We start from the raw sequence: 12,635 nt of genomic DNA, 5'->3' as shown, positions 1-12,635 counted from the left end.
TTCTGTTTTGTAGTTTGTTTTGTTTGGGTATAGTTAGTATATGTAGATGATTAAGTTGCTGCCAGTAGTTTCTCACGCTGCCACCTGTCAGCAAATCTGTTACTTTTTTGGCCAAATCTTATTTTGTTGGTGAAGCTCTGCTATGTGGGAGCCTTTTTGAGTTGCATCTCGGGAATTTCTCTTCAAATTCGTCTTTTTTTTGGCCTGGAAGAAATATCTTTAGTTATAGCACTGGGAAAGGACTAGGAGATACTGAAAGTTGTACTAATTACCTGGGAATTAAGTCGATGAAGCTATGGGATCAGGGACGGATACAAGGGACAGGCCACCCGGTCCGTGGCCCGGGTCATGATCCGTATATATCAACATAACTTGATTATGTTTAGATCAAAATATATTAGAACCCTAGTAGATTAAATAGACTGGCCCGGGTGTGATCAGATCCTAGATCTGCCCCTGTATGGGATACTATGAAGCTTGCTAAGCATATAAGTATTTAAGATCAATGCTACAGATAGATGGGGATATTGATGAAGATGTTAGACATAGAATCAAAGCAGGATGGAGGAAGAGATGTCTAGCATCTGGTGTTCTATGTGACAAGAGAATATCACATAAGATAAAAAGAAAGTTTTATAGGGCGACGATTAGACCTACTGTGTTGTATGGTGCAGAAGGTTGGCCTAAAAACACGCCATGTTCAACAGATAAGTGTTGCTGACATGCGTAGGTCGTGTTGGATTTGTAGCTATACAAGAAGGGATCGAGTCCGAAAAGATCATATATGTGTTAGACTAGAGTATAGATGGCCAATAAGCACGAGGCCCGCGAGCCCGGCACGAAGCCCGCTGTTTGGGCCCGATCCGAGCCCGGTTCTATGCAGGCCCGGCCCGGCACGAATAAGCGGGCCGGGCTCGGACAGGAAACTAGGCACGGTAGGCTAGCCCGGCACGACCCGTTCCTCTAAGCCCGCTTTTTTGCACTAAATCGTGCTTATCGGCCCGTTTAGCCTGTTTTTGGCCCGCCTTTTCCGTGCTAAACGGGCCGGGCCGGCCTGTTTAGGCCCGCTGCGGGCCGGACTCGGACAGAAAAACGAGCCCTCGGGCTTAGATGGCTCGGCGGCCCGTTTGGCGATCTCTAGACTAGAGGTAGCACCAATCGAAGAAAAACTGTGTCAGAGAATGAGACTGCTTGTTGTATTGCATAGGAGATGGTCACATATATATAGGGAGACTCAAGGGAAACCCTAACCATAATGGGCTATGGTGGCACCTACACATACATATAGGAACACACACTCTAACAAAAACTTGTCCTACACCGATTGAGATGGTTTAGACATGTTAAATGGAGACCTCTAGAGGCCGGTGCGTAGAGACTTGAAAGGATGGAATATACCCAATGGCTTAGCCTTGAATAGGAGCTAACAGAAAATAGTTATCCACGTACCTGAACCTTGAATTTTGTGGCTTCTATTGGGATTCAACACTAGCCTACCCCGATTTTCTTGGGACTAAAAGACTTTGTTGTTGTTGTAGCACTGGGAAAATTTCCTCTTCGCTGTGCCATGCGCTTCCGCTTCAGTGGCATCTGTTCTCTCCATTAGTGTCATCTCCGTTTTTATCATCCTTTGGTAATTGTGATGGAATCTTATATCTGCAAATATACAAGACACCATGAGAGCTAATATCATTTGGCTGACAAGGCTGTAATGATGAATTTAACTATTATTCATGGTTTATTTTATGGCCTAGTTGCCTTAGCAAGTCATCATTTAGGTTTCTCTCCAATGGCTTCAGTACATTACCAAGAATTAATTGCTAGTTATTTTGTTTGTAAAAATGCAGTGCTTCTGAATTTAGGAGGGAATATGATGGCGCCTCCCTTCAGATGAGGATGGCATATTGCCCTGCTGCCCACTTTTTCCTTTTTCTTGTGCAGTGGACAGACTGCAACCTTGCTGGTGCACTTGGGCTGTTGAGGATTCTAATTTATAAGGTTGACCAACACTTCGGTTCTAGAATAAAAAAAACTTCCCTTTCTAATGGTGAGCCAGTACTTCAGTTAACATCACAATTATGTTAAATGTGCAGGTTTACGCTGATGGGACAACCACCATGTGTACTCATGAAAGAAAAGCAAGCATTAGGGAATTTTATGGTATAGTGCATATCTTTGAGAACCTTTTGGATGACAGTATTTTCTTTGCATGTTTATTATCCTTAATTTCTTGTTCATTAGTTCTTAGTTGTTTTTGGCAGCTGTCATATTTCCCTCCTTGATGCAATTACATGAAAGAATCAATGAAGTGGAGGATAGAAAACAGAAAGCAATATGTCTAGAGAGGTACAGAAGACGAGATGAGGATCCGAAAACTGTGGTATCAGAGATTGATGATAATATAGAGGAGGAATGTGGCATATGCATGGAAATAAATGTCAAAGTTGTTCTTCCAACCTGTAGCCACGCTATGTGCATTAAATGCTATCGTGAATGGTACGAATCTGCACTCCCGTTTCTAAAGGTTTTGATAATTTTAGCTATTATGTTGTTCAGACAGTTATGCACTCCTGCCTGCTCAAGATGAAATACTACGACATGTGGAATAATTTCTAGTGTAACATGTTGGGATACATGTATATTGTTATGAATGTTCAATATGAGGGCACTAGGCCTGAATATATACACCGAGAGGATAGAGACCGTGTACAACAAGGACTTCATATATGAGACAACATACAACAAGACATATGCATAGACATCTAACACCCCCCTCAAATTCAAGGTGGATCAAACATACCAAATTTGGAGAGATAAAACCTATGCTAAGTTGTGGTCTTCTTCTTCTTGAAGAAATCAATGAACTAAAGCTTTGAAGGCACATAGCGAAGATCATTCATATCATCCTATGGTGGCTGCATGTGGACCTCTTCACGTGGCTCACCATTGAGAAAGGCATTCTTGATATCAAGTTGAGAGATGAACCACTCACGAGCAAGAAGAGTGCAAACAATGGTCATGTGAGCAATAGGCGTAAAAGTCCCATCGGTGTCATGACCATGTTCCTGTTGGAAGCCACGGGTAGCTAGGTGAGCCTTATAACGCTCAAAAGAGCCATCAGAGCAGGTCTTAATCTTTATAGACCCACTTGTGATATGGCAGACATGTGGTGGACAAGGAACAAGTTTCCACGTGCCGGTACGCTAAAGAGCTGCAATCTCTTTAGCCATTGCATGTTGTCATTTCTAATGAAGAATAACATCATGATAAATGGTTGGCTCAGGAAGAAGAGTAGCAGCAAAACCTAAAGGAAAGTATTGGTCAGGTTGCTAACAAAATGATGATTCTGTCTAAGGGTCAGCTGCGGTGAAGAATTAGCAGAAGAAGCTAGTTCAATAGGAGTTGTCTCATCAAATGAAGGTGAATCATCAGAGGGAAGATGACTCAACAGCAAAAGATGACACAACAAAAGAGGGTAGCTCAACAGAGAAAGATGGTGTACCAGAAGAATCTATGACCCGACGAGTGTAGACATGTGTCACCAGAGGCTTCCTATTGTAGTCAGAAACCAAGGAAGGAGATTATGAAGGACACACAAAGGGAGGTACCACTAAAGAAGGCACAACAGAAGTTGGAAGGACTCCACCAAGGGGTGCTCTAAGCGTGAGACATACGGTAGGAGTAGGAGCATCCAGGAAGAACAAAAAAGAAAGGGGATCAACCAAGGATGTTGATGAAGCATCAGAAGAAGGACATGGATAAAAAGGACGAACCTCATCAAAGACAACATCCCAAAAGATCCTCATCTGACGAGCAACTGGATCCCAACAATGATATCCCTTATGCTCAACACTATACCCGATATAACACACTCAACCGACTCAACAATTGACTTAGTGCGCTAACGAGGTGGGAGCGACACATAGCAGACACAAGCAAACAAACAAAGACTTGAATGGTCAGGCGTCTTACCACAAAGACGCTCAAAAGAAAAATCTTTCTCTGAAGAGCTGAGGAAGGTTTAATGTTAGTCAAGTGGCAGTAGAAACAACCTCGACCTAAAAATGAGGAGGGATGGAAGAGGCAAGCATAGGAGCACAAGTCTCAAGAAGAAGACAATGCTTGCGCTTAGCCACACCATTCTGAGCATGAGCACCAAGACTTGAAAACTAGGCAAAAGTCCCTTGCTCAAAAAGTACCTGACAAAGAACATCAGAGGACTCACATGTAGAGTCAACGCGAAAGACACAAATAGAGGCATCAAAATAAGTGTGAACTATAGCAGAGTCTTGCCAAAGGGGCTCTAGCCTAGTGGTTAAGGACTTCCGAGTAGCACCTCCAAGTCGTGGGTTCGATTCCCCTCGGGTGCGAATTTTCAGGCTTGGTTAAAAAAAATCCCCTCGCTGTGCCCCATCCGCTCTCGGGTTACGATGTCCTGTGCGCCACCCTCCGGTTGGGCCGTTGCAGAGTGGACGGTTGACGCCGGCCCGTTAGTGATGGGGTGCCAGGGTTCGGGGATTTTCTCGGCCGGGACCATTGTTTCGGTCTCTTCTTAATATAATACCGGGAGGGCAATCTTTCCCTCCCCGGCCGAGTTTTTTTTCTATAGCAGAGTCTTATAAATGGATAACCTCACTATTATGTTTCATGAAATAAATCTATGTGGTGAAAAAATCATCTATAAAAATGATATAGTACCAATGGCTCCTTTAGGAACAAAACAAGCAGAACCCCATACATGAGTGAGCAAGATCAAAAGGATGCTGAGAAACAGACTCACTAGAATGGTAAGAAAATTGTACCTACTTTCCTAACCGACAACTTTTGCACTGATGTAAAGATTCACGACCTATACCGAACCTAAATGACCATGAATAATCAAAGTGCATAATAGGGAGCCACAAATATGGCCCAGACGATGATGCCACTGAGTAAAAACGAAGTCAACACAGAAAAAACGGACCAACAAGATCGGCAAACACATCGAAAGAAAGACAAAGCCAGTGAATCCCAGAGGCACTGAGTCACAGTGGTGAGATGTTTGATAAATTTATGGATTGTTAGTACTAAACTGAAAAGAAGTGTCTTGGTCGGTGTGTCATTTTTTGTTTGCCATGAGCTCCATATTACATTACAAGATCAATTCACCCTTATGAATCATTGACCATGAATCTTGATGGTATGTCCGTAACTGCCATTTTGCTTTGCTAGCCATTCTGTCCTTCATTCTTTTGCCACTGTGTTCCATAAGTTAGTGGTTGATCTTCACACGAGATTAGTTGAGCAACAAACTGTAATGGGAAAAAAGGTTGCTAATTTTTTTTATGGCTAACTAATATCAGCTTCCATTCTTGCTTTTCGATGTTTACTTGCTCTTGATGTAATAATACAATCCTATGGCATGAGGTAGGAGTTTTAGGGCAGAACTTGAAGTTATTTTTCAATACACATTTTACCACGATACCAGAATTCAGGAATGGGCGCTGCAGACTTGAATAATAGTCTGATAATGTAATGTAACTTCAATAATAAAATGACAACATAAGGATTAGGTTAGAACAATAGATTAACAGCTTGTAGTGAGCCTAAAGGAGACCAAGATCCATATTGTGGACTTCTCTTGAACATGGTTAGGCTATCTTCAGCAGATTCCGCATCTTTCCTATTTCAAACTTTATTTTGTAAACAGTGCAGTCTACATTGCAAAATAGTGTTTTGCACGGTCATATGCACGATCTGCTGAGGACGGCCTTAGGCCTGAATTTAATGATATCGGCGGCGACTGGTGACTGGTCTGTATGTTCCAATGGTGTTCCTATGTGTCAACCCTGCACTGCGTGCCTTGAGATATCCACTGGGCTTGTTTACTTGCATGTTATAACTTAGAACATATCATGTCATCTCCTTTTTGTTTGGATGTAGGTTTATACATTGTTCCAAAACAGGACAAAACCTAATTAATTCTTGTGGTTTTAGATGAAAATGTGAATGCTAGATTACCTAGGATTAGAGACCTGGCTATAAGTTCATTTCCATATAAGAATAATCGGATACTCATTCTGTTCATGTACTCTTCAAGGACTAGCATTCATTTGTATGCCCGCTGTCTGCTGAAACAGTTCTCTTTTTTTTGGAATTGGAATTGATATTATACATCGATCCAAAGTAAGGGCAATGGTCATTCTCTCTCTGTGTGTTATTGACATTTGAATGCAGAATTAGCATGTACTTTGTTGATCGCCATCACTGTCTTAGCCTACAGAAGATATCTTTCTGATTCTTCGATTGAATTCTTCTATTGAATTTTCTTTTTTGAGGGATGAAGTTAGGCATGGCAAATATGGTTACATCAAGCCAAATAAGGACAATGATCATCCATTGTGTGTGTTATTAACATGTCGATGCGACGATGCAGAACTAGCATGCGGTTTGTTAGTGTCAGAGTGTCAACCTGACCGTCACTAGCCAGACTGCGAAGTTCGATATCTTTCTGATTCCTCCACTGGGTTTCTTCTTTCCTTGATGACAGTATGATCTCTATTGTTCTAAGTGGGTAATGCTATTATTACTGCAGGAGGTCAAGGTCCCAGTCCTGTCCGTTCTGCCGCGACAGCCTCAAGAGGGTAAACTCTGCTGACCTGTGGATATACACGGACAGCAAGGACATCGTGGATATGGCGACAGTCCGAAGAGAGAACCTGAGGCGACTCTTCATGTACATAGACAAGCTGCCCACCGTCATCCCAGAATCTGTATTTGACGTCTACGACTCCCATGTAAAGTGACGCAGTTGAGCACGTCTGCCAGTTGTTTTATGTATTTGCTACGTCTACTGGTGCTGATTCCTGGGCCTCTGGTGCTGTTGTGCCTTTTTTTTAAAGAGTTTCGAAGCAACTGGGAGCCGAGGAGGCTAATATACACTGAATGTACGTAGAACTTGTTCTATCATCTTGTGCCATGCGATTTCGGCCTGTATGGTGGTTTAGGGTCCTAGCATTTGACGCTGTATATGTCAGTGGGGGTATCATGGTTATGGGCTTATGGCAAGAAAGGTATAGGCGTTCTCCTGATGCATATTCTGATCCATGATTTTTTTACTCATGGATGGATGGATGGACTTTGTTTGAAGGTCAGAGGCTAGTCAAATGCATGAACTGTCGAATCAACTACTCCCTTATTCTGCATGCAAATGTGAGGTGTCCTTAGGTTATCTATAACTGTTACTCATATTCAAACTTTACTATACGAACAATACAGTCTACATTGTTCAGTTTACACTGCAGAACAGTGTAAAAACAATGTTTATGGACGGAACCTGGATGGAACCGTCTAATTCATGAGGCTAACTTTAACTGTTATTCATATTCAAACTTTAATATGTAAACAGTACATTCTACATTGTTTAATCTACACTGTATAATAGTGTAAAAACAGTGTTTATGGACGGAACCTGGACGGAACCGCCTAATTCATGAGGCTAACTTTACTCTGGTGTTGGCTGCCTCTCATTAACTGTTGCTGTAGCAGTTTACATTAGGTCAGATCATGTAGTAGGTCACATTTTGATGACTTATTCTTCATGCGAAGCTAGCTAGCTACTCCCTTCATCCATAAATGTTGGTATTAGTAAAAATTTTTATCATTGACTATATTTATATAAGAAAATATTAATATTTATAGTATATAATTAGTATTATTAGATAGATCGTCGAATCTATTTTTATAGTAAAATTATTTGAAGACACAAATGTTGTTAATATATTTTATAAATCTAACTAAACTTAAGAAAATTTAATAGGCACGAATATCATAGCGATAAACATTTGTGAACAGAGGGAGTAACAGTTTAATCGATTTCTTTTCCTTTGCATTTATTTAGTAATTTAGGACCACTAGCATGCATACTTTGATTCTGTTCCTCCATCCAATATTTAGGCACGACACGTCTTCACATTTAATTTAGACTGTCTTGTTACAGTCTAATTATACATCTTGGCGTACTGTTGAGTAGCACAACGACTGTTGTCTGAGGTTAGTCCATTAGTCAGACTATTGGTATGGATTGCATTAAACATTTATTTGTGAAGTCAACCGCAACACCATGCCTGCAACACCATGAAACTGACCAATTACATCATATATTTATATACATTAAGATCGATTAAAATCAAGGATGCTATTAAGAAATCTCATCTCTTTTTTATCCTCAACATTAAAGGGTTAGTGATGGTGTCTTCCGAGTATGTGGTTCAGTGGTTTCCAGGAAAGCTGAAACTGTATCCAAGTGTTCATCTCTCTCGTTTCTTTTCAAGCACTTATTACACTAGCTGTTGCTGTTGCAGCATGCATGCGTAAATGATGAAAACCCGACCAATCATCCATGTAGGTACGAGTACGACGAAGGCGATGGTGCGCTTGCAGAAGCATATCCGGTCGTGTGATGCGGAACGCACGCAGCGGCGGGAGAGAATCGTTGTTCGATCAGCAGCTAGCAGTCTCCGACCCATTCCAGTATTTGGTTACAGATAAGATCACCGATCCAACGGCCATGCATGGCTAGATAGATCGTCGAGATGGTGATATGTACAGTCTGTTACCAGGTGCCACGCCACGGGGGTCATTATCTTATCTTGGTTTGGTGTCAACGAGAGATAGGACGGCATCAACCCTGGATTAACCCCGTCCCTTATTTTTTAAGGGATGATCTCATCCACTATTTTTAAAGAATATTCTTTGACCCTAACTCTGGACCTACAAACCAAACATGGGTCAAGTTAGAACGATCTCACCTCATCCCTCTTCATCCTTCCTCATCCATCCATCCAAACACTACCTAAAAGACCCTCAGCCCCCCGACCTGACCCTAAACCAACCTACGCTCTTCTCGCCCGATTTTTTCTTTTTCAGCCCTATTTTCGAAAAATATTTACGTTTGGACCTCTAGAAATTTTAAATGCAACTTTGGACCCCAATACTTGGCGCCATGAACTATAGCGCCGAGGTAACACAGCTCGGCGCCATAGCCCATGGTGCCGAGCTGTGACGTGGCGATAACGGCTAATTGCGGCTAGGGCTGACTTGACATCGAGGTGGCGCGGGGGCAGCCTCGTAGCTCGGCGCCACAGATCTTGGCGCCGAGCTACGAACGCCTATAAAACCGCCCGCGCTGCTGGCCGAGAAGACCTCATCTCCTCTCAATTCAAAATTTCGTCAAAAAGTTGCTGTATTCAAAGTTTCGAGTTGCAACACTTCGTAGAGCAAGGTATGATGTCTCACTGATTCATTTTGTATATTGTATTGTACTTTTTCGGTTATTAGTTTCCAATGTTGCTCATAATATATATAATATCGTTAATATGATGAGTACATTTCATATGATAGTTTGTGTAAACCGATTATAAAGTCTATTAGGTACAAGTGATAATTATAATCTATCGTTTATTAGATGAAAGACATGTACCGGAAGGCGTTGTGGCAGAAGAGAGGTCGTCCTCGGAAGTTATATCCGGACGTGTCTAGTAAGGATGCTCCTGTTCCTCCTGAACTTCCTGTGCCTAATTGTGGCTGTGCCAGACTGGCTTGGATATGTCAATCCAAACATCCAGACACGGCTGCTCGCTGCTTCTACCTTTGTGGCGGTTTTAACGTACGTAGCCTATGACTTGTGACTTATTTTTGTTCGAATTTTTTATTTACTAGATGTGTAATAATGCTTTGTTCCATTGTTTTAGGAGCACCTGAGGTGTTTCTTTTTTCAGTGGATCGACGGTCCTGATAAATTTGACCCTCGATATCTTCATTTTGCTAATTGGCTATGTGGAAGGACTAGTCATGAGCGTTTTAAGCGTTGGGTACCTCCTCCCCCGAATCCTCCACCAATGACGGATGCGGAGAAGGAGGTAGCAACAGAAAGAAAGATGGACTCACCGCCTTGATATGATTGTGGAGATCGTGCTGTCATCGACGAAGACACTGCGAAGTACTTCGTGTGTCCGAACATTGATTATGTGAGCCCATCAATGCGCTAAATTTATAAACTTATCATTTTTTATAATAAATTACTAATTTATTCTCCTACAGCCATACGAGTGGCGTAAGTGTCATTTCAGAGAGTGGTTGTATGGTCCTTTGTCCCATTGGCCAGAGGCAGAGGTAAAGGAAAAGAAAAAAAATCTGTGGGCGGAAGAGTTGAAGTTTGATCCTGTACTCTGCAAATGTGGTATTGAAGCTAAGTATGGATTAGTTCCTTCCGAGCTTGGTGTTGGATATTTTTGTGGACATATGGTAGATTACGATGAGGTTGGTATTTATTTATTATTTTACACCAGTTGTAATGTTAGACCCGTACTTACTATTTTTTTTTGTAGGAGACGAGGAAATACAGTTGGGAGAGTTACGACGACAAAGGAGAGGTGATGCGCACAATAGAGTCCAAGAGACTAATGAGACAGAAGATGCGTTGTGGATCTCAGCTCGTCGATTCGTACATTAACGATCGCATACGCGACATGCGTAGGTACGCGAAATCTGCATTTTTTGATAGCCCGCAGCGTGCAGAGCAGAGGAGGTTGAAGGCGGCACATGAGAAGAGAGCACAAGATGTAAGGGAATGGAAGGCGGCTAGAGCCGATAAACAGATATTGGATAATCTTGCTGATCGTCTCAAGGGAAGTGAGTGACAAAAATGATACTATAATATTGTTAGTACAATTTATTTATCCTGACTTCGCTAACTTATTTTTCTCATTATATTTGCAGAGATTGGATGTGGCATAAACTATATGGCAGATGAGGCACATGCAAGTTATGTTCAGGAAAAAATGGCGACGGTGGAGCTGATGGAGGAGGACGACGACGACACATCTAGATTGAGTGTGCTTATCGCTCTCGTAGAGGCAGGATTACATGGACAAGAGGAGGACGACACATCAAGGTTGAGTGAGCTCATCGCACTAGCTGAGGCAGGATTACGTGCTCAAGAGGAGGGGGATGAGTTTATGTCTCAGGCCACCGAAGAGGTAGAGGCGGCTTATTACAAGCAGAAGTCTGATGAGGCTGAGGCTGAGGATGAGCTATTCTCCCAAGCTGCAGATGAAGCAGAAGCCAATTATTACAAGAGAACTGCTGATAAGTGTGATGCAGGACAATGCAGCAAGTGGAACGAGGTTGTCATTGAGGATTGCGTGACAGATGACTCCGAAGATGAATTACTTATAGATTGTGATTTTGATTGAACAAACTTTTAGCCTGTTATGTAGTACTTTCATATCTGTATTGTTTTTATTGCATTTGTCATGGTTTTTACAATTCACAGAAAAAATTCGCAAGAGTTCCCCTTGTTTTATTAACAACCACAGTTATAATAATCACATATTATAAGACATCACCACATTTCAACATACAATCAATCACAAAATAACAGAGAATATGACAAAATACATCGTTCACATAACATAGTCCAAAATACATCGTCCACATAACATAGTCCAAAATACAATGTCCACATAACATAGTCCAAAATACATCGTTCACATCACAAAGTTTTCATCATTAGTCCATATCACAAAGTTTTCAGCATACGACGACATCACGTAGTTTTTATTTCCTCCTAGTCTTACCCTTGCCCTTGGCCTCAAGAGCGTCGGTGCCTAGAGTGTAAGGGTCACATGGACGCCTTGTACGTGGTGTCAGTTGTGATGGCTGAGTCGTAGGAGCATCCTGCAGCTGTGATGATCCAATCTCCTCATGAGCTGCGGCGCCAGCGTCGTCGTTGTCGTCGTGGTCCACGTCTTGAAACGTATCCCGCGTCGATCGCGAGGAGCTCAGTCCAGCTGTAGATGGTCCAACTGCAGAAATGGGACGCTGAACGTCCGGCTGCATAGGAGGCACAGGCAGCTGCACGTCAACGCTCGCTAGAGACCGGCATCCACAACGAGCCGCTGCACGACGAAGACGACGTGATACCCTCTGTAATTGAAAGATGAGTTACATACATATGTTATAACATAGAAATAAAATTTTCGATTCTAAACATTCATACTCACTGATAGTAATGAAAGCATAGTACTTTCTGAAGTTCTCTATGAGATACGCTCAAGTTCAACAATAGATACGAGCATAGAGTTTCCCTATTCACAAGTTAGAACATTAGGATGCGCAAAATAAGACATAATGCATTGAATTAACAGAACTAATTTTAGTAAAGAACTTGGTACCACTCTGTCAAGGATTAGAGTAGCCTCAATGTGGGACCCTAGTCGAGCCGCTATGTCGAACGAAGTGTCTTCATCGTCTGACGATTCTTGCTCGGCATAGTCAGCAGCTGTCCACTGTCCCTTAAGCTTGCACCTAGTCACACCAGCATACCAAATCAAATACCCTCGGAAGTTGTAGTTTGTGTGTGGCTGGTCGTTGACATAGTTTAGATCCCCCTGCTGATCCCATTCATCAATATAGTCACGGTGGTGGGTCTCAAAGTCCATGACCTTCTTTTGCCTCTGTCTGTCGAACCTGCAAAAGTTAGACACATATATTAGTAACTAATTGCATATTTGAAATAATAGTTAGAATAACTAGTGGACAAAGTCACTCACTTGTGAAGTTGTATTGAAGTCGAGAACGGCTCAACCAGAAAC

At 42.1% G+C, this 12,635-nt stretch overlaps 1 protein-coding gene across 3 annotated transcripts in view; it reads left to right on the top strand.

Annotated features, from left to right (window-relative positions):
* The window catches only part of LOC100282914 (RNA-binding protein), an 8,172-nt gene extending 828 nt beyond the window's left edge, over positions 1-7,344 (top strand). Inside the window, exons 2-6 of one of the 3 annotated variants that reach the window (XM_035964806.1) lie at positions 1,539-1,633; positions 1,848-1,998; positions 2,094-2,160; positions 2,262-2,496; positions 6,575-7,166. In XM_035964806.1, the coding sequence (XP_035820699.1) occupies positions 1,891-1,998; positions 2,094-2,160; positions 2,262-2,496; positions 6,575-6,785 (621 nt within the window). In that variant the 5' untranslated portion in view covers positions 1,539-1,633; positions 1,848-1,890 and the 3' untranslated portion in view covers positions 6,786-7,166. Of the gene's footprint in view, positions 1-1,538; positions 1,634-1,847; positions 1,999-2,093; positions 2,161-2,261; positions 2,497-6,574 lie in introns of all 3 variants that reach the window. The other 2 variants (NM_001155820.2, XM_020547739.3) reach the window with 2 other exon arrangements.
* The last annotated feature ends 5,291 nt before the right edge of the window (positions 7,345-12,635 follow it).

Source organism: Zea mays, chromosome 2, assembly GCF_902167145.1.
Source record: "Zea mays cultivar B73 chromosome 2, Zm-B73-REFERENCE-NAM-5.0, whole genome shotgun sequence".
Lineage (NCBI taxonomy): Eukaryota > Viridiplantae > Streptophyta > Magnoliopsida > Poales > Poaceae > Zea > Zea mays.
This window is presented reverse-complemented; position numbering and strand designations above follow the sequence as displayed.